Genomic DNA, 25,425 nt, shown 5'->3' on the forward strand with positions numbered 1-25,425 from the left:
CTGTTGTCAAGGTATAGAGTATGTCATCAAAAGATAGAATCCTTTTTGTATATTGTTATTAGGTTAGTAATAAGTTTATCGAACTTGTTTATTAAACTTGTTTTTGAGCCCCTGGATGACAGGGACTGAGTCTTGCAGCGCTTGGGGCATTCTCCCCCCCCCCAATGCTTATCATAAGTTAATTCAGCATTCATTTATTTATTTATTCAATTAATTTTGTTGAAATTTTTATCTCATGTAGAAAAAAATAGAATATATTTGACCCAATTTGGTTGCAAGTTCCTTAGCTTTTGCCTTTTCCAGCTTTGCAATACAAGGCACCAATTTTGGACCCCGAACATTGTCACCCCAGTGACAATGGATCTCATCCTATCTGTTTTTGTAATTGGTTTTGATGGCTTCTACCAGCTTAACTAGGGCTCCCTTATCTTCAGGGTTGACCTGTGTAAAGGCAATACTTGTGCACATCTTTCTGTGAACTAAGGGACCCAGTCTGCCTTTTCTTTTGATAATATGGTAAGGAACCCCCATTTTTTGGGCACAAGGCAGGTAGGAAGAGCATTAACTCAATGGGGTCCATGTCATGGGCAATCACTACAACTGTGTTTTCTTGTTTTCTACCAGGGTAGTAACAGTGGTAACACCTGCTCTGAGGAGAGATGGTCTGTTAGTGGGGACATCTCCTTTGCCTGCAACTTTTTGTTCAGCCTGAGCCAGCAGCCTTTGCTTCTTTTTTTTTTATTGCTTGTTTTTATTATTACTTTTATTTATTTAATTTCTTTATTTTTAGTTTTCAAATTCACTTCCATAAGATTTTGAGTTTTAAATTTTCTCCTTTTCCCACTTCTTCCCCCCTCCAAGATGGCATACAATCTGATATAGGCTCACTTATACATTCATATTAAGCATATTTTCCCATTAGTCATGATGTAAAGAACAATTAGAAGTAATGGGAGGAACCACGAGAATGAAGGAATGTACCAAAACAACAAAGGAAAAGGAGAGCAAATAGTATGCTTCCATCTGCATTCAGACTCCATACTTCTTTGTCTGGGTGTGGATAGCAACTTCCATCGTGAATATTTTGGAGTTGTCTTAGATTCTTGCGTTGCTGTGAAGAGCCAAGTCTATCAAGGTCAGTCATCCCATAATGTGGCTGTTACTGTGTACAATGTTCTCCTGGTTCTGCTCATTTCATTCTGCATCAGTTCATGTAAGTCTTTCCAAGTTTTTTTGAAGTCTGCCTGCTCATCATTTCTTTCTCTATTTTTTGCATTTTTTATTACTAGTCAAATGACTTTAATTTATTCAAGTGCATTTGCAAATTATCTTACATAGAAAAGAATTCATTCTATCATAAGTAGCTTTTTTTTGAGCATTAATTAAATAATTTTTTGGTGAAAAACTAAGTATATTTCCCTTCTTCCTATCCTGTCCCCCCATTTATTCTATTCTGTCTTTTGGCCCTGTCCCTCCTTTGAAGTCAGCCTTTGCTTCTTATCTTGCTTTGTCTCAGGTCTGTACTTGTGAGGCAGTTTATGCAGTTGAGTAGCTGTCTGGCCATGCAAAGCCTGGGTGAACTATTTAATTGCTGGTGGCACTTTCAACCACTTATAAAGGATGGACCTTTGATGCTGCAGTCTGATGAAGGCCTTTTGACAAATCGAGCAAGGTCTCTTTTGGGCTAGAAATCCTGACCAATGCCAAAGTTCTTCTGCCACTTCTCAAACAAAGGATTGACCACTTCCTTGGCCTCCTGCTTCTTTACTACAGCAGTGGCCAGAACCACCTTCTTCCCCTTCTTTCCTTTTGGCATCTTGGTGGGCTGAATGAGAAAAGTCAATAAGCATTTATTAAGAGCTTAATATGGTACTGTGCTAAGTGGTGAGAATACAAATACAATGAGAAAGAAAAACAATTTCTCACCTCAAGGAGCTTACATTCTAATATGAGAATATAAAATATGGTAGATTAATGTAATAGATGATATAATACAATATGTTAAAATATAAAATATATAAAAGTAAGCTGAGAACAAGGGCATGTGGAGAAGGTGCTTGGCACAGGACATGGGGGAAATATTGTAGTGAAAGGCCAGGAGAAGTCCGGAGTATGTCCTGGAGAGGAAAAAGAAATGTGAGTGACCTAGGTATCTTCCTTAAAATGGAAATTGTGGGAGGAACCAGCTAACCAGAGGGAGGAGCTTCAGAAGTATATAAAGTTTCCACTGTATAAAGTCAAGGACTGTATTGAGTTTTCAGGTTGGAATGGTTTTTGGAGCACTATGGAGAAAATCTGAGAAGAGAGTAAGGAATGTAGCCTAGACAGGAATATAGAGTTAAGCCTAATTAATAAGTGTTTGTTAAATACATGCTGAGTACCAGGCACTGTGCTTGATGCTAGGTATTCAAACACAGTGAATGAAAAAAAATTCTGACTTACAAAAAATCTTGCTTTTTAATGGGAGAAGACAAAAAGGATATATCTATATATCCGTATATAAATCTATATATCCGTATATAAATCTATATATTTAAATATATATCTTTACATATTTATGTATTTTTTTTTTATTGAGTCATTCAGTCATGTCCAACTGTTTGTGACTTTATGGATCTTTTTTCTCCACTATTTCCCAAAGTCTACATAAATACACATAACAAATATGTATATACAGACATATAATACGCAAATGCACACACATAAAACACACACATGTGTATATATACATATATACATATAGTATGTGTGTGTGTTTGTGTTTGTGTGTATGTGTTTGTGTGTGTGTGTATGTGTGTGTGTGTGTGTGTGTGTGTATGGCACATGGCAACTTGTGAGAGGATATAGGAGGAGATGAGATGAAGGTGACAAGTAGAAGTTTGGGCTTAGCAAGAAGAATCACCATCTCATTGTCTGAGACTAGGGGAAAGGGGAGAATGGGAATAATGTCAAGGAATTTTCAGGTGAAGAAAAGAGAATAAGAAAAAGAAAGAGTTCACATCAAATGATCTCATTTTTCTCAGTAAAGTAAAATGTGAGATTGTCAGCTAACAAAGATGGGGGAGGAGAGAAGAGGTTCAGAAAAGCTTTTGTGGAGATTGAGATGGGGAACCAATTAGGTAAGAATAAAAATATTATCTTGCTGCAATGATATTATATAACTTGCATTTAACATGTACCCACTCAGCATAGCAGTAAAGATGGAGGAGATAGATGGTACAAATAATTTTGAGAGTACAGGAGGCAAAGGATTTAAGAGTAAGGCTTAATGTAGAGTTGAATTGTCTAACTTCCATGTCAAGATTGGAGGGGGAGGGAAGTGAAGTGAGAACCTTAAAAAGCATTGAGAAATAAAGGCACTAGAGGTCTCAATGACATTGAATACTGGCTTTGGGAAGGATTGAGGTCTAGGGATAAATGGAATAATAAGAGATTATGGTCAAATGGAGGAGTATTAGAGCTTTCCATCAGGGAAGTAGAACACTTGTGGAAAATGGGGAGATCCAATGTATTACCATTCTTAATTGCAGCTGTGGTCCAGTGAAGGAGTAGATCATGGAATTTAAGGAGAGTAAAGAACGGGGAAGGTAGAGAGTTTGAGGGATCATCAATAGGGATACTGCAGATCCTTAGCAGGAGATGGGCACAAGACTGAGATGATGAACCAGATGTTGGACTTCTTGTGAAATAAGAAGAATGACTTGAGCATTAGTATGTAATGCTACCATGATCTGGCTTGGGTACAAAATTTTAATACTGTTAACCACTACAGAGACAAGTTTGAGGAACAGTGGTAGAAGGAGAGCCTAGAAGTTGCAGTAGGGAGCAAGAAGTATTCTGGCTCCTCTTTCAGGACTGGTGTGCACAGGTGACAGTATGGGCACTGGTGGAGGGAAGGGCTTAGGATGTTATGTTATCAGGTGTGGGAGAGTAGGGAGATAGGTCTCATTGAGGCCTAGTAGATGGAAAAGGTGTTAGATAAAGAGGTCTAGGACAAATGAACATTTGTTCACTGTGGAATGGGAATTTGAGAGGGCACAGTGCAAAGGGTTCCAGGACTGTAATGGGATATAGGTGAAACAGGGTAAAGGAAGATGGATATGAGAGAACAGGGGGTAGGAATCAAGGACAGTTTTCTCCTTTGTGGACAGCGATTGATTAATACAAGGACAGCGAGAAAACCAAGTATGTTTGGAGGAATTATTAGCCATAAAGGTGGTAGTGGATGGTATATGAAAAATAAAGCTTACAGTCTCCAAGAGTATTATTGCTGAGCAAGTGCCAGGAATATAGGGCTGGAAAGTAGTACAGTAGTGTTAATGGTCTCTCAATGACTTGCCCTTGGCCATAAAGCTAATAATTGCCAGAGGTAGAAATTGAACCTAGAGCACTCTGATTACAACCAGGGTTCTGCATACCTAAAAACTATTGAAACAATGGTATATGACCATCCAGTCCTTGTCTGGGCTTGGTGTGTGAACTTGGACACTGACTCTCTGAGCCCCAATTTTCCCATCTCTAAAATGTGGATATTGATTCAATGATTCCACAAGTCCCTTCAAACTCTCAAATCCTAGAAACTCAAGTTGTGGTTGATTGTAGACCATACATCTGAAGGTCATATTAATATGCCTCCCTGGTTGTTTGAGGGCCCTTGAATTAAGTACAGTAATGGCTTGCTACTAATTTTTTGGATTAAAAAAATGGTTTATAGTAGTGGAGTCAAACTCACCACACATTTTGCAGATGAGGAAACTGAGGCAAACAAGGTTAAATGACTCACCCAGGGTCACACAGGTACTAAGTGTTCCAGGCCAGATTTGAACTCCAAATCCTCTGACATCTGCCCTCTCCAAAACTAGGGTGTATGCCAGATTATGTCTGTATTCTCTCTCCTCTGTCACAAAATCTATGACTGAGCCATAACTTATTCCCAAGTTCCTGTCTTTTCTCCTTCACCAGTGTCCCCATGTTTCAGCAGTAGATCTAGAATGGGTATTCCTTTCATCTCTTCTTCCCTGAGCCAGTCTGGTCACATTTGGTCCTTATCCCCAGGGGAAAATGAGAACAGGTCACTAGAGTCACTGGAGACCCTTTCTGGATAAGGTGCTAGCAGTAAGCACTGAAGAAATTAGGTCTACCTCTGTGTGTTCTTTTACTGCTAATTTCTGATCCTGATTGTTAAGAATCATAGTTGTTGCATATCAGCAGATTTGTAAAACTCCTCTGAGTATTTCATTTGGTGGTAAATGTGCCTTGGCAGAGGGCAACAGGCACTTGTGGTGAGTTAGCTATCAGCCCTGACCAAGCTGGCTAGCTCCTGGTTGAACTTTATGTCTATTGCTACTACATGGTAGAATGAGGAGATAGGCCTGGACCTGGGCAGCTTCATAAGAGACTGTCACGTGCCCTTCACTATGGCCTTGGTTTTTGTTCTCAGTTAACTTCAGTGAAGCAAGTACCCATTATCATGAGCTGTATTTCTCTCTGCCTTTAATCTTGAAATGAGGCTTTGTGAGAATGAAATGATCATTAAAGTAAGTCAAGAATGTGTCAGCTGTTCTGATGTAGGCTTGCGAAGGAGTTCCTGGGAGCTCTCAGAGAATCCAAGAAAGTCCTCATTTGGCATTGTAGTGTACGTTCAAGCCATATTTGGATTTTGTTGCCTGAACTTTTTATCTATCATCTTCTGGCCCTGTTTCTTCTTTTATTCATCTATAACAATATCTTATCTGTTTTTTTTTTCTCCTTTACTGATCCCCACCAGAAGGCTCTCCATCATGTTTTCTCCCTTCTGTTCCTGGATTTCCTCTAATGATTATTTCTTTTTAATATGCAATGCAACTTTCATGGAAGTTGGGGAGGAAAAATCACCCATTCCCTTTAATCACAGTGTCCTTATTGATGGGATGGTATAATGAAGACATCAATGGATTTGGATTCAGACAACCAGAGTTTGAATCTCATCTCTGTGAACTAGCCATGTGATCTTGGGCAAATAGCCAAACCTCTCTGACCTTCCATTTGTAAAATTAACAGATAACACAAAATGATGAAATTTGAATACATGGTCTATAACGTTCTTTCCAATTCTAAGGTACTAGGGTTATGTGATCTCCTCATCCAGCAGGCAAATCACTTCTTTCTGACCTTCAGAATTATTACATATAAAATGATGATAGGAATGTTTGTGCTACATAGAGGGAATGAGTGAGCACTGAATGATATAAAGTATGATAAGTATCTCTATTATTGTAACACCCTATGAAAATGTAAGCAGTTATAGTGATCCTAGTCCCTCTTCCTAACCCCTCCTCAAGATCTTGTCCCTTTTTTTCTTTCTTTAAAGATGGTGTATGATTTTTTCATTATATGGAACCTCTGGGGAGTAGATCTTTTTATCAGTGCCAAGCAAGCACACTCTCTGCTTTTTATAATCTTGGAACATTGCCTGAGGGACTGACAGGTGATGTGTCATACAGGCAGTAGCGGTCAGGAACACAGCTTGAACCCACAAGGCAATAGGGAACTAGGGGCAGGATTTGAAGTGACCCAGAGGTGAGTCTTCTACACACAATGCCACATTTACTTTCTCCAACATATTTTTTTTCATGAGAAATCATATAAACAGCAGGAATCAAGCTTATACATTTATTAAAGAATCAGGCTGGCCAGCCATGATGCTGTCCCACTGGGATCCAGGATATTTTGGTTCCTCAGCACTCCCCTTCTTTTTGGATTCGGACAGGAACAGCTCTTGACCTGTAGAAGAAATGAAAAGATAGAGCACTGTGAGAGAGCACTATTACAAAAATCTAGTCTTTGAAGTGGGGAAAGCAAATTCTGCCTAGAAAGTTATTATTAGAATGAGGGTGAGATAGAACATTAGAGTAGGAAGGAATCTTTAAACACAGAATGTAAAAATTGGAAGGAATCTTAGAACAAAGAATATCAGAAGATCAGCTATTTCATGAATGGCCGAATTTTTTTTCTCAGAAATTTCTTTTGAATCAACCTCTTGGAAATCTCTGCTCATTGCTTCTTTTTTTTTTTTTTTCTTGCCTTTTGGGGCTCAGAAGAACAAAGTACATTCTTCCTTCCTTAACAATCATTCCCATATTGAAAGACAGTGATTAATATCCCCTTCCCTATGCTTTTCTACCCACCCCATTCCATTTTCTATTCTCTGGATTAAATCCAGAGATTTGAAACTTCATCTTGGTGGATTTTTTCCCTCTGGATAAGATCAAGTGCAGCTAGGAAGCACAATAGACAGAGGTTAGGAGTCTGGAGTCTGGAAGACCTGAGTTCAAATCCAATGTCAGACACTCACTAGCTGTGTGACCCTATGCAAGTCACTTAATCTCATTTGCCTCAGTTTCCTCATTTTCAAAATGAATAATAATAGCACCTTCTTCCCAACGTTGTTGAGGGGATCATACGAGGTGATAACTGTAAAGGTTATGGGAGCCAACATGGCATTGTGAAAAGGTAGTCCCTCTCACCCTCCCCTATCAACCTCTGGAAACCCAGAAAATATCACCCCAGAAAAAAAAGAACTCTGGAACAGCTGAACTAGAAGAAAGACGGGGAACAGCAGTTCAGCAGCCCAGCAAACGGTTCTCCCAGTGCCTCAGCAAAAATAAGGGATGTGTGTCTCACATCAAAAATAAGGTGACCCAATTTGCATCATCTGCATTTGGCCCTGCTAATTACATGGAACTTGTTGACATCTAAACAGATTAAGTAATTAGAAGCATCATTGTATTGTAGAAAGAGCACTGGATTAGGTGCTAGCAGACCTAGGGTTGAATCCCATTCCTGTAACTTATTACCTGGGAGGCCTTGGGCAAGTCAGCACCCACTCCCTCATGTTCTCTGTCAAATGAAGATTTTAGACTAGATCAGGGTTTTGTTTTGTTTTTTAAAATATGGGTGTGTGTGTGTGTGTGTGTGTGTGTGTGTGTGTGTGTGTGTGTGAGAGAGAGAGAGAGAGAGAGAGAGAGAGAGAGAGAGAGAGAGAGAAAGATGGACCTCTTTGGCAGTATGGAGAAGCCGATGGACCCCTTTTCAGTTTGTTGCCTAGTTTCATAACTGAAGGAAATGAGAAATTTCAGTTTAAGGTTAATGAAAATAATGGTGTTATTTTTTTCTCATCTAAGTTCATGGACTACATGATTTTTCCACTGACCTGTTTACAGGGGGCCACCCTGGAGAACCAGTTAAGAACTCTGGTAGATGACTAGATGACCTCTAAGGTCCACTTAAGGTCCCAGTTCTAGGAAGTGAGAATACTGAGCTTTTAAATGTTATCTCCAAAGAAAATCATGATGGTACTTACTTATTTTCCTGACAGAGCATGCATTCATTGCCATAAGTCTTTCCATCAGTTCCACAGACAGGAATATATATTTTGTAGCATCCTGGGAAGTCATAGCAGACAGGCTAGAAGAATAACAAAACAGATTAATTCTCCTACTATATTACAGATACCCAAATATTCAGAGCTGGGAGGGGTCTATATCAACCATTCAGCCTATCAATCAATAAACATTTATTAATCACCTATCATGTTCCAGGCACTATACTTAGCACTGAAGACATAAAGCAAAGTAAAAGACAATACCTGTCATCAAGTGGTAGAGAGACAAGACTGCATGTTGATAACAAGACTGACAAAAACATTCCAATGAGAGAGATAACATATAAACAATAATATATAGGTAGGTGGCACACTGGATAGAGTGACAGGTCTGGAGTCAGGAAGACTTGAATTCAAATACAACCTCTGATACTAGCTGTGTAACCCTGGGCAAGTCACTTAACTCTGTCTTAGTTTCTTCATCTATAAAATGAGCTGGAGAAGGAAATAGTGAACCACTTCAATATTTTTGCCAAGAAAACACCAAAAGGAGCCACAATGAGTTGGACATTACTGAAAATGACTCAACAACGACAACTTATATAGACTACATATAGGATAAATTGGAAATCATCAACAGGGATAAGGTGCTAGAATTAAGGGAGATTGGGAGAGGCTTCCTGTAGAAGGTGGCATTTTAGCTGGGGCTAGTACTTAACAGGATTCTCTTCTCCAGTGTATCTGACAAAAATTCATCTAGCCTTGGCTTGAGTATCTCTACTGTGCTTGTGGATTACTTTAAGAAAGACTATCCACTCACACAAAGCTGCCATGAAGAATCTGTTGTGGAGCTTCTCTGACAGTAGATGACCACCATGGTTAGGTCAGTATAGCTCTTTGCCTACGGGATGTTTCCTGTGGAGCAACACCTCCAAACTGGTCTGGCTGGTGTTCCCCAGGCTCTACATTCCATCTCCTAGAACCTCTGTATCTGTGCAGAGGCTGCTCCCAGGGCCTGAAATGTTCTCCTTTCTCAACCCATTTGGCATCCCTACCTCCTTTCATGGCTCAACTGAGACAGGATCTTCCACATGAGGCCTTCCTTGACCTCTCCTTATTAGCTCCCCTCTTCTTCCTGAAGTTACTTTGTATTTACTTTGAATTCTGGAGTTACTTATGTGTGCAAGGTAGAATATAAACTCTTTGAGGGCAGGGATTGTCTTTATTTTCATCTTTGTATCCCCATGGCCTAGCACAGTGCCTGACCCTTTTTTAGGGGTTGTGGATGGGAGTGACTTGTGATTCCATTGGTATATGGAATTCTTGGTGAAGATATACCCTTTATCCCTGCAGATCTGTAACTGTTCTGTGATAGTTAATTATAATCTTAGTTTACTGGGTTTGCCTCAAGTTTAAGTGGAAGCTACCCTATGATCACCCATAGGTAAGTGTATGATATGCTATGGGGGCAGTGATCATGGGGTAGTTTCCACTCAAAATCCCCATTTCTGTCATGTTTTACACTTTGCAATGTTCTCTCTTTTGTACCTCAGAAAAGTCTTCCAAGGGAGTAAAAGCAAGGGTTATTTCCTCCATTTTTACAGAAAATGAAATTGAGGCCCAAAGAACAGGTCAGTGGAGAGAAAGAAGTCTAGTGCTTAATAGTTATAGCTGATAAGGAGAAATATCCCCAGGAAATGCTCTGGGTCCTATAATCTGAGGTCCCCTATCCCTTTTAGAGAATCTTTCCTGTTTATTTCTGTTTGTTTAATTTTTTTTATCAACAAGCAGATTTTCACAATAATAAAAGACACTGAAATGATCATTGATAAGAGAAAGAATAAAATCACTGAAGTTTGCTTCATTACACAGAATGTCATTGAGTCTTACAACAGGAAAGCTAGGAGAGGTCTCAGAACAAGTAATGTAGAACACTCAGAGCTGTGAGGGACTTCAGAACAAAGAACACAGAATGTTAGAGTTATAAGCCTGCTCAGGACATAGAATACAGAATGTCATGTCATAAAGCACAGTGGATCAGAGCTGGAAGGGAGAATATAGAACATGGAATGTCAAACACAGAACACAAAAAATCAGAGCTAGAGGGGACATACAGAATTGTTGGAGCTAGAAGGGTCCTTAGAATTTCAGAACATAGAACACAGTAGATAGAGAGGGAAGGGAGCCCAGAACATAGGACATGGAATGTCAGCACATAGAACATAAAATGTGAGAGCTGGAAGGGATCTCAGAACATAGGACACATAGAATGTCACAGATCATCTTGTCCCATCTCATCATTTAATTGTGAAGGAAGCTGAGGTTTAGAAAGAGGAAGTTAACTTTTGATCTTAGGTAAAAGACTGGTGTCATTCTGGTGTTGAATGCCATTAGGTGCTGAATGCTGAATGGATTGTGAGAATCAATGATCCTTTCACCATGGCACAGGAGATGTGTTAAAGTGATAAAGTAGAAGCTCTTCTTACATCTCGGACTTCAGCTTGTGCAGTATCTAGGAAACAAATTTTAAAAAGGTTAAATTCCCCTTGTCTGTAAGACAGATACTTTGGGTGTAGGGGAAGGAGAATAAGGGAGCCAGAGGAGCCCAGATTACAGCCACAGCCTCTCCACCCACCCCTTTGTGTCTCTGCAGCATGCTGGATGCCATTGCACTGGTCTTCCCATAAATCCCAGTCCCCTGAAATGTGGCAGAATTAGACAAAAGTCCAGTCAACTGAACAAAGATACAGGTATTTTTCTATTTATTATTTTACTTGCAAATCCTTGGCTCTGGGAATCAGGAAACCAGGGGCTTAGTCCTTACTGTGCTAGTCAATCACTGTGTGACCATGGACCAGTCTCTGTCACTGCATTTCACTTTCCTTTCAGTTAAACTACATAATTTAAGAGTTCCCTTACAGTTCTGTCACTTCATGTTACAGGATCAAAGGTCACTTTCAGCTCTAACAGTCTATGTTCTACATCCTATGGTGTATATTATAGTTTTTTTAAGTTAATCAAGTTTATTGAGATTCGGTAATGCTGGGGAAGCCTGAGTGGGGTACAATGATAAATAAGACAAGAGATCTTCCCATGAGAAAAGGTAGAAATACAAATAAATATAAGGCAATGCAAAATCTTACAAGTACTGTGGGAAAGGCCAAGACTTCTTGGAGGAATGTGGTTTTGGAACTGATATTTTGACAGGAAGGCAGGGTAATTCAAGCAAAGGAGATTGAGCAGTTATGAAAATAAGAGCATGCTTGGTGTCTTTGGAGAATCACCCACTCTCTTAGAGGTTATTAATAATCTCCTGACTACAAAGTTTAATGTCCTTTTCTCAGTTCTTATCTTTGATCCTTGAGCTGTTTCTGAAATTTTCAACATTGTTGACCATTCCAACATCCCAAGCATTCTGTCCTCTCTGGGTTTCCATGGCATTACTTTCTCCTGGTTTTCCTCCTTCCTGTTTGACAGCTCCATCACAATCTGCTTTGTTGCTTTATTATACATATCCTGAGCCCTTTGCATGCACATACTCCAGGGCTTTGTCTTCAGCTCTCTTCTCTCTCTCACCATTCTCTCTCTTAGTGACTTGATCACCTCCCATAGGTTCAATGTCATCTTTTTGCAGATGACTCAGAAAAGTATATAGCCAGCCCTCATGTCTTTTCTCAGCTCTAATTCTACATCATGGACTGTCCATTGGACACCTAATCTTGGACTTCCCATAGGCATCCTCAATCTTAACATGTCCAAAATGAAAACTCATCATGTTCTTCCCCAAATGTACCCTCCTTTCCTCCTACTGTCACTATTTCTGTCATGGGCACTACCATACTTTGAGGCAGCTGGATTTACAACCTGAAAGCCATGCTAGAATTTCTTTTTTTAAACCATTTATTTGATCTATATAATTAAATAGTTTGCTTTATTTGTCTGATCATAGACATTCATAATTAAGCCACTGGTTGTACTCTTATAAAGTGACTGGAAAAAGTCTATCATAGAGAAAAAATGAGAAGTGACATCACCTTTTACTGTCCCTTTTGGGTGGTCACTTTCAGTTTTATTGATACAGTGACCTCATCTGAAAATGCAGGCAACATATCCCATTAGTTTCATCTCCCCTTGCCCAATTTTCTACCTGACCCTTAGTTTCCTCATTTGTAAAGTAGTAATAATGATACTTATGCTACCTGACTTGCAGGGCTGTTGTAAATGAAACACTTTGCAAATAAAAACATTCCTTCATGGAATCAAAGGCATAAAGCTGGAAAGGACCTCAGAGAGTCTAACCCACTGATTTTGCAGATAAGGAAACTGAGACCCAAGATTATGCAGATAGTAAATGGAAGATTTGAACCCCAGTCCTCTTATCTAAATCTGAATTGTTGTTCTTGGCTGTCTTCTATTGACTTATCAGGGTATCAAATAACACTTGAAGTTCTTGAAGGCTTTGTAAGGAGAGCACAAACTTTGGGAGGTCATTTCAAACTAGTAATGCTGTAATAAAAGAAGGAGTGTTTGTGGTCAGAGCAATAAGCCTAGGTAGTTGTGGAAATGCTTATCACTAGAAGGATGGTTCTTAGACAATGCATATTGTGGCCATAGTAACTCATGAAAGTCTAGTAAGGTGTTGGTTGGTTGGCTGGTGGGGGTAAAGATGGGGTGGCAAATTTGCTCTGGAGGAGGGAGAATCCATAAGAAAGAAGTCTAAGGTCTCTGGACTTCTTAATTACCACCTGAGCTCTGCTGACAGTTGTTTTCCTTTGTAAGGGAATCACCTTTCCATCTGGTTTATTGTGTTTCTCAGAGGTTTGAAAAGGAGTCCCAGAAAAGGTAGCTCATCTGGGAGAAAAATGACCTAAATTCCTGGACAGACGAGGAGTAATCCAAAAGACCTTGTCATTCCCTATCCAGCAGGATTCAAATTCTTTAAAAGCAGAGCATTTGGTGGAAGAAGACCCAGGCATGGCTCTGTCCTCAGTTGTATGATCTGGGAGCAGTAACTGATTTGTTCTGGACTTGAGCTTGCCTATTTGCAAAATGGACATAGCAACCTTTGTTCTATTCATTTCAAGGGGGCTGTGATGGGACACTAATTAGATAGTAGGTCCAAAAGTTCTTGAGATAGCATAAAGTTCTGAATGAATACAAGTATGCTTATCATTTAACAAGTATTTTTTTCTGATACATTTTTTCTTGAGTGTGGATAACTTGGAAAACAGGCTGGGGTACCTGAAAACAGACTGGAACTAGAATTAGAGACCTAGGGTTGAAGTTTGGCTCTGAAACTGACTAGCTGTGTGGTCTTGAGCAAGTCACTTTTCTTTCTCTTAAGGCTCTGTTTCCTCTTTTGTAAAATGGGGAAAATAACTGTCTCATAGGGGTGTTCAATCAATCAGTAAGTATTTCTGAAGTGCCTATCTTATGTTAGGAACCATTTTAAATACTGCAGATACAAAGACAAGCTGTCTGTGCTTCCAAAGAACTTATGTGCAAGTGGGGGGCACAATGTATACATATAGAGTTATATAAAGGACACAAAAACCAGAGACAATGTAACCTTGCATGGGAAGGCACTAATTGCTGGGAAAATCAGGACAGACTTCAGCAGAAGATGACTGAGCCTTGAAGGAAAGCAGGGATTACAAGAGATAGTAGTGAGGCAGAGTATTGTAGGTATAGTGAACAGCCAGTGCAAATGGATGGAAACAGGAGATGCAATGTGTGGTGTGAGAAGAGTCCAATAGTCCAATATGGCTGGATTGTAGAGCATGTGGAAGGGAGTGTTGTGGAGATTGGAGAAGGAAGGAGAGGCCAACCTGTGAAGAGCTGCAGAGGGCAGGGAAAGGAATCTTATATTTGACCCTAGAGATAATAGAAAACCACTGGAGCTTTGAAAACTTCTTGAGTAGGGGAGTGACATGGTTAGACCTGTGCTTTAGGGAAACCATTTCAGCAGTTGGGTGGGAGAAGGACTGGAGAGGTGAGAGACTGGAGAGCAAGAGGAGGATCACATATTGGAGTGGTCAGGGTTGAAAAGGGATAAGGGTTTAAATGAGGGTGGTGACTGTATAAGTGCAGAGCAGGGTGTAAGATGCCTGTTAGGGAAAAGCCATAATACACAGTAAGAAGCAAAAAGCCCTTCACTTAAACTCTATGAAAGACTGGGACATGGTAACCTGTTAAAAATCATAACTTAGATACTGAATCATAATTTAGATACTTAGATGTTGTGATTGATGAAAGACATAACACAGACACAGTGACCAGTTCATGTCTAGTATGTGAGCAGTACACAATTCTGCATTTGGGCATTTAACCATCAACATTGGTGTAGGAAATGTGGTTGGGAATGTTGCTTCTGCAAGTCTGTCATCAGGGTGATGGGGTATTGACAGCTGTAGGCTGATAAGGAAATGTGGGGAATGGGAGCTGTAATCGGTGCAGAGATTCATGTGGGGAAATTAGGCACTCTGGATAGGCTGTAAACCATGTATGACTCAGCCAATGGGGAAACAGCTGGGGGAACTGGGATTCAGGCCTAAGAATTAAAAAGTTTCCCTTTCCCTTCTGTAAAGTGTGCCCACACATGGGACACCTGGCCTTGCTAGGCCATTAATAAAAGTTTTTCTGGTTCACCAATGGGTTCGTGAAACTTTAGTTGCTAACATTGGTTTAATACCCAAACATGGAAATGAGCTAATTACTAAGTAGAAATCCAAAATATCCACCAATCAATAGTGATGTACTCTATGGCTCCAGCTTCCTGTGTTTCATTTCTATAATTAGGACTGGGCTTTCCTGGAATTTTTCAGTGATCCAACCTGTGGTCTGGCCATTGGCCCAGAATGAAAATTATTAGCTCTTGGCAGAGATCCATTATACTGCTCCCAATGTTAAGTAATCCAAATGATTCAACTACTACCTATAATCAATCTGGAGCTCCTTGGTTTCTTCCTTTGGTATTAAACTTGTACCACTGTTTGTGGGCAGTAGGGCAGGGGAGCCCAGAGAGTAGAACAGGGTAGGAGATAGGTATAGGGTAACCGTTTGGGATCAATAGAAGAGCTTTCTAATAAGAAAATCAGTCCCCAAAAATAGTATGGACAACATTGGGAAATAAGGAGCTTCTTGTCATTGGCATTTTTGAAGCAGAGATTGGGTAATTCCTTCCTCGGATATCTGCAGAAGGGACTTTTGGCCTGGGAGAGAGGATGGGCTCAGTGTCCCACAAATTTGTTGTATGGAGTGGGGTTTAGATTTGTGATTTTATCTGTGGAGGGAGCTCTCACTAAATATACTCCCTGAACTCACATAGGACCTTACCTCCTCTAAAACTTACAGTACTAGAGAGTGTCCTTACATTCTAACAATCAAGAAGATTTGGATTCAAATCCCCCCTGAGACACTTATGTGATTTGCCCCCGGGCAAATCATATAACCTCCTTGTGCCTCATTTTTCTCATCTATGAAAATGAGGAAGGTAGGACTTGATGATTTCTAAGATCCCCTTATGATCCTGTGGTTATTTAACAACCTGTGGATGTTAGAATCCTTGCTAGAAGTTGACAATTAAAGTGGTACTTTAGTATGTATAAAAGCCCTTTCCTCACAACAATCTCATAAAAATAAGATTACTGTTCCCAAGTTACAGATCTGGAAACTGAGGCTCAGAGGGATGAATTAAGTTGCCCATGGTCTCATAGCTAATAATCAGAGCCAAGATCCCAAGTCCGGTATCCAGACCTTAAGCTGAGAGCTCTTTTCACTACATCTCAGCTCATTCTTATATCTCTCCTCAAACAACACAAGTAACAGACCGTGGATGCAAAGTTATTGGTTTGGGGATCAGGAGATCTGGGTCCACATCCTGACCTAGTCACCAGCTGTAAGATCCTGAGTGATTCACTTAACTCTACTTTTTCCTGCATAAAATAAATGTAACAATTGCTAAGACACAGAGTTTTTAGCATCAAATCTTTCTTGTCACCATAGTCCGAACATTTTTTCTATTGTCTGCTCATTTTCCTTCCCATTTCTTGGTTTTTAACTCTTTACTTAATTGGAAGTCTGCTTTTGTTTTGGTGGAGGGTGCACTGTCCCAAGCTTCAGGTATTTTGTGCAGCTGTTTTCAGAGATACTTGTAGGGTCCTTTAAGTTTTCAGTTCTTTAAAGATGGTATGATCTAAGGAGAGGTGTGCTTACCAATCTCCTACCTGTTCTCTTGCCTGTGAGCAACCAAAAGCACTCATTTCTGGCCTTGAACTGCAAAAAGGGGCCCCAATTCTCTGTGGCCATAAGCTCTAGTATTGGCAAAGCAACAGAGTTGTGCCCCCAGTACCAGCTAAGAGATGCATGTAATCTCCTTCTGACAACTTGTTTGCTCCCCTTGTCATCTGTGGGTAAGAGCTACGGAAGGAGTCACTGCTGCTGCTGATTCAGTGACTCTCAAGGCCTGCTCCCTATATGTGCTGGTGCAGTCTGCACTGAATTGTGCTCCACTTTTCACTTGTGACAGACCTTTCCTGCCAAACTTCTAAATTGTCTTGAATTGGAAAACTGTTTCACCCCATTCTTTTTTGTGTTCTGCCACTCCAGAATGAGTGACAGAGGTAATTGATCTGGGGTAGGTCCCTACCTTCTCTCCACCATCTTGGCTCCAATCCAATTCACTTGCTAGTCAAGACATCACCTTCCTAATGTAATTGGTCTTCTTTGAGAAAGAAGGACAAACAACAGTCTGTGAGTAATAGTAGCTGGCTCACTGGGGACTCAACTGGCCAGTTCCATTTGGACAATGCTGCTTCTTCCTTCCTTCCTTCCTTCCTTCCTTCCTTCCTTCCTTCCTTCCTTCCTTCCTTCCTTCCTTCCTTCCTTCCTTCCTTCCTTCCTTCCTTCCTTTCCCTCTCTCCCTCCTCACCTTCCTCTCTCTTCTCCCCCCCGTCCACATAGGGAGTCATGCCCTTACCTGTGGGTGCTCTGTCCAAAGGATTACAAATTTTGATCACTGAAATCTCGAATGATATCTTGGGGTTTACAGGCTAGGTTTCTTTCTTTTTTTTCCTCATCCCTACTTATTCATTCTAACATACATACATACATACATATATATATATGTGTGTATATGTGTATATATATATATATACACATATATATATGTATGTATGTATATATATAATCTATAATTTTTTAAAAACTGGGACAACTAACTCTTTTCCCTCTTGTGGTTTCATTTATGACTTTTTGAAACACAGCATTGGAAACTCAGGCTTTGATAAAGCCCATTGGGATTCAAATGGAGCTACTTGATCATACCTTAAACCCAAATCACTCTGGCTCTCATTGATTGGCAAACAGTAGGGTTGTAGTTCAAGTCTCACTTGCTCCTTGTTTGTCATTTGATGGCTCAGAGTGAGTGTAAATAGCAATCTTTTTTTCCTGTTTTGGCCAGAAACCCAGAGGGTTTTCCCCTTCCAGACTGATTTTTCTTTTCTTTGGAGTAGGTGAAAAAGAACATTTTTTTTTTGGCTTCATTTTTTACCTAGCTTTAATCACTGAGTGAGCAGTGCCTAAGACAAATTGAAATCTGGGAAAGACCTGAGCTTAAAAAGGCCAAGGTCTCCCACCAAATATGGGGCCATCTCCAGTTGTCCTCATCTATATCTTGCCACTGGACCTTTTTGGCTCTTGAGGAGAGAGTGAGGCTGTTGACTTGTTGAGAATGAAGGACAAACAATAACAACAGCAATATTGTATTAGAAATGACAGCTAAAGCAATAAGTCAAAAAAAGAAACTGAAAGAATGAAAACAGGCAATGAGGAAACAAACTTTGAATGTAAATTAAAGCATACTTCTTAAAAAAATAATTGCTATGACCCTTTTGGGTTTTAGGATCAAATGAAATAATGAAAACAATAATACCAAATCATAGCTAGCATTTGTGTAGTCCTTTAAGGTTTTCAAAGCTCTTTACATGTTTATCTCATTATATCTTCATGACATTCTTGTGATTTAGGTGTTATTATTGTCCCCATTTTACAGATAAAGAAGCTGGTTGAGAGACATTAAGTGACTTGCATGATATCACAGAGCTAGTGAATGTTTGAGGAAAGATTTGAACTAAGGTCTTCCTGAATCCAAGAGTGCCACCTAGTTGTCTCTGTCTCTATGTGTTTGTCTGTCTGTCTTCCTGCCTCTGCCTCTGTCTCCGCCTCTGCCTCTCTGTCTCTTTCTCCCTTTTTTCATAAACGTAAGTCAAAATTCTCATCTAACCACCTACCTGGTATAGGAATCCTGTCTATGATATCCCTATCAATGTCCTTTCTCTATAGCCCAAATCCAGGTCCTCAGAAGTGCAGTCTGTATTCTGGGTCTTATAACCTGGAGACCTAGGTTCAGAGGTGGGGTCTCCCACCTCCTAGTTGTGTTCCCATTTCACCAACCTAGTGTCTGTTTTCTCCTGTGTAATACAGGGCTAATAAAACTCTTTTTCCCTTCCACACAGCATGGTGTTGAAGAAAGCTTCTAGCCTCAGTTGTTCTCTTAATGCAGCTGTTTCACCAGCTTTGACTCCCTATACTTTAACCTTTAAAAACTCCCATGAGAGTGCAGCTAGAATCAAATTGGGCTCTGGATGAAGGGCTGTCTGAGGGCTACTGGCCCCAATGTGAGGGTGGTGTGCCCAAGGAGAAACTTACCCAAGAAGCAGCACAGAGTCAGGGTGAGCAGTAGGATGATGCCAAGAGTCCTCATGATCAGACTTCTTTACCTGAAACTGAAGGATTTCAATGGAGAGCAGTAGGTGTCCTGAGTTCACAGGATCCTGGAAGGATAGTCTATATAGAGGCCATGGGCTCCACCTGTTGAATTACATCATGTTCTCAGGTGACCTATTGCCACACTTGAGCCCTAACCAGACCTCTTTCTTCTTGCCTAACTTGCCTAGAGGTGGACTCTTTCCCTAGCCAGGCAATTTCACCTGACTTGCTCCCACTCAATCCCCAACTTCTGTTCTGTGTATACTAAGGCTATGGGTGACTTTACCTCCTCGTCACTCACCCCCATTATCTAGTGAGTATTTATACGTTTGTGTTCTCCTCCTCAGCTCCCAACCTTTCGCTACTTCAGCCTTGTGTACCCCCTTCTCCCAGTCTCCTTTTTGTGCTTGTGCTCCTGGTCTCTGTCCTTGGTGTCTGGGTTTCTGTTCAGTCTTCCTCCTATTTGTGTTAGTGTGTGTTCTTAGAATCTCACTTGGGTTGTTTGTGTTCCATAGATTCCCTCATTCTTGCCTGCATCCACTAGGCTCCCATCCTTGTTGTGTGTGTTTCTTAGTGTGTGTGCACATATGTGTGTATTTGTGTGTGTGTACACGTGTGTGTGTGTGTGTGTGTGTGTGTGTATGACATCTAGTTGGCCAAGTAGACAGAGAACTGGTCCTGGAGTCAAGAAGACCCAACTTTAAATCTGGCCCCTGGCATTATTAGCTGTGTGACCTTGGGTAAGTAACTTATCCTCTGTTTGACTCAGTTTCCTCAACTGTAAAATAAAAATACTAATAGCACCTATCTCCCAGGTTTTTTTGTGAGGATCAAAGTTTGCCTAGTGAAAAAACTCTATTTTTAGCTGGGCTTCATGACCAGAATGTGGTTCCTACTAGGTGTTCGTGTGAGGTGTGTTGAGCCAGTTCTGGGGTTTAGCTGCAGCAGAGTTCATCCAGAGGGTGAGTGCAATAGGTTCTTGTTATGCCAAGCTCAGGGCACACCTTGCTTTCTGATCCTTAGCTCTGGAACACAGGGTGTCTCCTGATAGTAAAAAGACAGGAGTGAAAAGGGAGGGGTGGTCTTGGCATGGGGAACCTGACAAGTGAATCAAGATCTTCTGATCATCTCTCATATACTCACAAGGAACTTACCTGGTCATAATTTATTGATATCAAGACAAAGGGTACAATTGGCATCAAAGGATTATATATTTAGAATCAGAAGGGGACCTAGAGACCATCAAGACCATCTTTCTCATTTACAAATGAGAGAATTGAAGTAAAGAGAGGTGAAGAGACTTGCTCAAAGTCACACAGAGCTAGGCAGCATTTTAACTCAGGTCTTCCTGATTCCAAGTTTAGCACTGTATCCACTGCTTCATCTGGCTTTTGGACACATGCCAGTCTGTGACATAGCTATTCAGATCTCTCATGTCCTGATATGGGACATGCTACATGCTCAAGGCTAGACTTGATCCAGACTATTCTGGTAGTGAGATTTCAGTATTAGAATAAAATAAGGCACACATAGGTCATCTAAACCTTAACAAAAAGAAGTTTTCTTAACAATTGCATTGAAAGGATATTCAGCAAAGATTTAACATTGATTCAGTTGGGCACAGTTTCCTTGCATCTGACATTGACATGCCAAATCAGAAGCATATGTGAGTCTTGAAGGAGTAGCTCCTGACCCTTATGGCCTAGATTTTGTACTCAGCAGACCAGCGAGCCATGTCAATGGTCTGAAAATTAATCCCCTGGATGAATAAAATTTTGAGGATGGTTTTCAATACTTTTTAAGGAAAAACTAAGCTAGCCTATATGGGATTGATATTGCTCCTATGGAACCTTGGGACATGGTATGTCTAACCAGGAGGTGACTTCTTGGTCAGGAGGGGAAAGATGCAGACTTGGTCCAATAACAGACCACTTTGGGACTGCTAAACTCTGAGAGCTTGCGGGTCACCAGACTGAGCTTTCCCTGTAATACTATGAGCACAATACTCAATATCCCAAAGAAAGTAGCATTAGGACTAGGCCAGAACTTCCCTTTGAAAGTGCCAAAAGCCTAGCCCTAACATTGATTCTGAAGTGAGAAAATATGCTGGAAAATTAATCAACAATAAAAAAAGAAAAGAAAAGAAAATTAAGCAACAATAAAAGAATCCCATTGTAAAAAGCTGTTATGATGACAGGAATAGTCAAGACACAAACCCAACAGAAGAGAATTCTAAAATATTTACAAGCTAAGCCTCAAAGAAAAACACAGTTTGGACAGAAATTGAATTGGAATTCCTGGAACAGATGAAACACAGAATTTTTTAAGTGTTTAAAATGTTTTTTAATAGACGTAATGGAAGCTAGAGGAAAAAAAGAAAAATAAGTGATAATTATAGAAGAAAGAATTGTAAAGGGAATTGCAAGAGGTACAAAACCTTGCTCAAGGAAGACACTCTCATAAAATTAGAGTGGATCAAATAGAAACCAATGACTACATCAGATAGCAAGACATTGAGACAAAGTCAAAAATCTGAAAAAATGGAAGGAAATGGAAGGTATCTCAGTGCACAAACAAGCTGCTCAAATCTCTTAGGAACAGAGGGAAAAGTGAAAATAGAAAGCATCTATTGGTCTCATCCTGAAAGAAACCCCAAAATGAAAACCCTCAGGAATAGTATAGTCAAAATCTAGAGCTTCTAGGTCAACAAAAACATGCTGACGCCAACAGAAAGAAAGAATTCACGTACCAAGGAGCCAGAGTCAGTGTCACAACTGATTTAGCAGCCACCACCATGCAGTGGAGAGCTAAGACTACAGTATTCTAGAATGTAAGTGATATAAACTTATAGCCAAGAATAACTTAAGTAGCAGAACGGAATATAATTCTACAGAGGAAAAAAAATGAATCTGTAATGAAATAGAAGACTACCAAACATTCCCTGGTGAAAATACTAGACCTGTGTAGAAACTTTGATGCTACAACATAGAAGTTAAGAGAAATGTAAAAAAGATAAACACAAGTGAACATAAATTCGATAAGGGACTAAAGAAGTAAAAACTGCTTACACTCTAAGTGGGAAGATGATACATATGTCTCCTTTGAACTCTATCATCAACATGGGTCATAGAGGGAATGTAATTATACAGAAGGCTTGGGAGTGATTTTGTTATGAGTTGATTATCTTAAAATAAGAATGGAAAGAGAGGGGGAAAAGAATACAGTGGGAGGAAGGGGAAAGAAAAGGAAGATTTAGTGGAAATTATCTTACTTAATCAGGTCGTATAAGTAGAAATCTATGCAAACAAGATGGGGGGTTGGAGAGTGGCTGACACTTGAAACTCACTCTTATTTGAACTAGTCAAAGTAGAGAATACACACATACACATACTCAGGTGCCTAAAGAAATACTTTTCACACGGACCTATATGTATAAAAATACTTATTGCAGCTCTTTTCTGGTGAAAAAGAATTAGAAATTTAGGGGATGCCCATTAATTGTTTAATGGTTGAACAAATTGTGGTATTATGATGGAATACTACTGTACTATAAGAAATGATGAGCAAGATGCTCTCAGATAAACCTTGAAAGCCTTACATAAGTTGACATAAAGTGAAATGTACTGTGTACAAAGTAACAGCAATATTGTAAGATGATCAGCTGTGAATGACTTAGCTATTTTCAGCAATACAGTGATCCAAGACAGTTCTGAAGGATTTATGATGAAAATTGCTATCCATACCCAGAGAAAGAACTGATGGAGTCTGAATACAGATCATTAATTTCATATTTCTTTGGTTTTCAAATTTTGGTCTTTATTTTCTTTTAGAACATGACTAATATGGAAATACGTTTAGCTTGACTACACATTTATAACCTATATCAAATTATTTGCCTTCTCAATGGGGGTGGCAGGAAGGGAAGGAGGAAGAGTGAGTATTTGGAACCCAAAGTTTTAAAAAGAAATGCTAAAAATTCTTTTTACATGTAACTAGGGAAAAATAAAGTACTAAATAAATTTAAATAAAAGAAATTCTTTTCACTCAACAGGGAAATAGAGGGCAAAGTGGTGAGAGGGGGAAGGGGAATTAGAGGGAGGGCAGGTAAAGAGAGAGATTAGTCCTAAGTAAAAGAAAACAAACAAACTCTAAGGATGTGCATAAATATATATAGCTCTTTTTGAAATGGCAAACAATGGGAATCTGAGGGGTGCCCTGAATGGCAGAACAAGTTATGTTATATGAATGTGATAGAATATTATTGGACTATAAGAACTGATGAAGGGAATGGTTTCAGAAAAACCTATAAAGTCTTGTTTGAATCAAGGCAGAATAAAATGACCAGAACCAGTAGAACACTCTATACAATGACAATAATATTGTGAAAAGAGACAACTTAGACGCTTAGGAACTTCGATCAGGGCTATGGCCAATCATGATTCCAGAGAACTAATAACTACCTATGCAATCCACTTGTAGATAGACAGGTGAAAGACTCAGAATACACGAGGACTCATATCCATGTGTCCATATTTGTATCCACAAGGCCTTGAATATAGTAGCAACTTAATAAATATTTATTGAATAAAAAACAAAAACAACTCATGAGTTTGTGTGGTTTTCTGGAGAGAGCACTGGACTATGAGTCAGGAGACTTGGTTTGTCATTCCAGATCTACTAGGTGTATGTTGTTGGGAAAATCTCTTGGTCCCTCTGAAATTCAGTTTCCTCCTTTGTGACATAAAGGGCATTGTCACATATGACTTTGAAGGATCCTTTCAACTTGGGCAGTCTATTGTTCTGTAGCAATCTATAAATATTTGACAGTCACAGATTTTCCATACTATGATGTTATGACTTCTCTAAGGTCACACAGAGGGTCAGTGGCAGAACCATGGCTCAAACCTAGGCTTCTTAACTTCCAGACCAGGGTTCTTCCACCTGCCTCATCCTTCCGGTTTCATCTGGTTAAAGGAAAGAAACGCTTCCAGGGTTCTAAGGACAAGTTGACTGTAATTTTTTCTGGGTTTCTGTGGGATAGAATGAAGACCAGGAGGAGGAGAAATGGACAGAAGAGATGTCAAGCCTTAGACATATCTCTCTCTCTCCCACTGCTGATGGCTTATGCCATACAAGGGAGATTACAACATGGGCAGGTTACTCCCCGGATCAGTTCATAGAATTTTCAACTCTCAAACATTCCTGCCTACAGCTCTGCTTCACAAATGGAAGACTCCCAGGCCCCACTGGGCACTCCTATTGATACCTGATTCCTTAGGCCTAGATATGACTCAGGCAATGTAGTATAGTGGTATGAGCATTTCAACCTGAGTCTGGCAATCTGGATTTGAATCCCTGCTCTGCTACTTATAAGCTATGTGACCCTGAGTGACCAATTACAATAGTAGATGTAGAGTGGACTCTTAGAGCACATTAAATCCATCCTCCTCATTTACAGATAAGAACCTGAAAGTCAAAGTGGCTAAGTGATTTATACAAAATAATACAGAAAGAACTAAAGTCAGAAACCAAACCTAGTTCCTGACTCCAAACCTGCATCATCCTTTCCAGCGTACCACACTGGTTCCCAACATACCTTGTGAGGCATGTTCTACTGGGGATTCCTTTAATGAATGAGTCTGAGTAGATGGCTGCTGAGGTACCTTCTAGTTCTTGAATTCTGTGAGAAAGTCACATTCTCTCTGGGTCTCAGTTTCCTCATCTGTCAAAATGCAGGGGTTGTATTAGACCACTTAGAAAGTCCTTTGTAACTGTAGGTCTATGATCTTAAATACTATTATCTGTGTGACCCTAAGAGAGTCACTTGATCTCTCTGGGCCTCCTCCATTTCCTCATCTTTAAAATGAGTGGGTGTATGGATAGTTTATGAAGTGTCTGCTTTTATCCTCATGAAAAGGCTGCTTTGCTCCTAAGGACATCGAAATACCCTAGCGCACTACTCCTCTCTTCAAAAAGTATGAAAAACCAAGAAATCATTTTTCTCAGTACTTTAGTCAGAAGTTCTTTATCTAATCTACAATGAGAAACCCTTACAATCTTTCTATAACTATGGATTCTGAAATAATATCCTTGATCAACATTTTTTTCTTCATCATTCTTATTGAAAGACTGATGGGCATCTAGGTGGTTCAGTGTATAGCACTGGGCTTGGCATCAGGAAGTCTCATCTTTCTGAGTTCAAGACTTATTAGCTGTGTGACCCTGTGCAAGTCACTTAACCCTGTTTTCCTCAGTTTGTTCATCTACAAAATGATTTGGAGAAGGAAATGGCAAGC

General features: G+C 39.9%; 1 protein-coding gene and 1 pseudogene across 1 annotated transcript; both read right to left on the reverse strand.

Moving 5' to 3' along the window:
• Window positions 1-228: 228 nt before the first annotated feature.
• Window positions 229-1,816, reverse strand: LOC110216671 (large ribosomal subunit protein eL8 pseudogene; annotated as a pseudogene).
• Window positions 1,817-6,654: 4,838 nt separating this feature from the next.
• LOC110216749 (serine protease inhibitor Kazal-type 1-like) lies at window positions 6,655-19,182 on the reverse strand. Its single transcript, XM_020998706.1, has 4 exons — window positions 19,070-19,182; window positions 10,849-10,874; window positions 8,342-8,445; window positions 6,655-6,762 (listed from the first exon to the last, which is right to left on the reverse strand). Exons 1-4 carry the CDS (start codon window positions 19,122-19,124, stop codon window positions 6,717-6,719), a joined length of 231 nt encoding a protein of 76 aa, XP_020854365.1. The 5' UTR covers window positions 19,125-19,182; the 3' UTR covers window positions 6,655-6,716.
• Between the last annotated feature and the right edge of the window lie 6,243 nt (window positions 19,183-25,425).

This window comes from Phascolarctos cinereus, unplaced genomic scaffold (assembly GCF_003287225.1).
Source record: "Phascolarctos cinereus isolate Bilbo 61053 unplaced genomic scaffold, phaCin_HiC Scaffold_2;HRSCAF=192, whole genome shotgun sequence".
In the NCBI taxonomy this organism is placed as follows: domain Eukaryota; kingdom Metazoa; phylum Chordata; class Mammalia; order Diprotodontia; family Phascolarctidae; genus Phascolarctos; species Phascolarctos cinereus.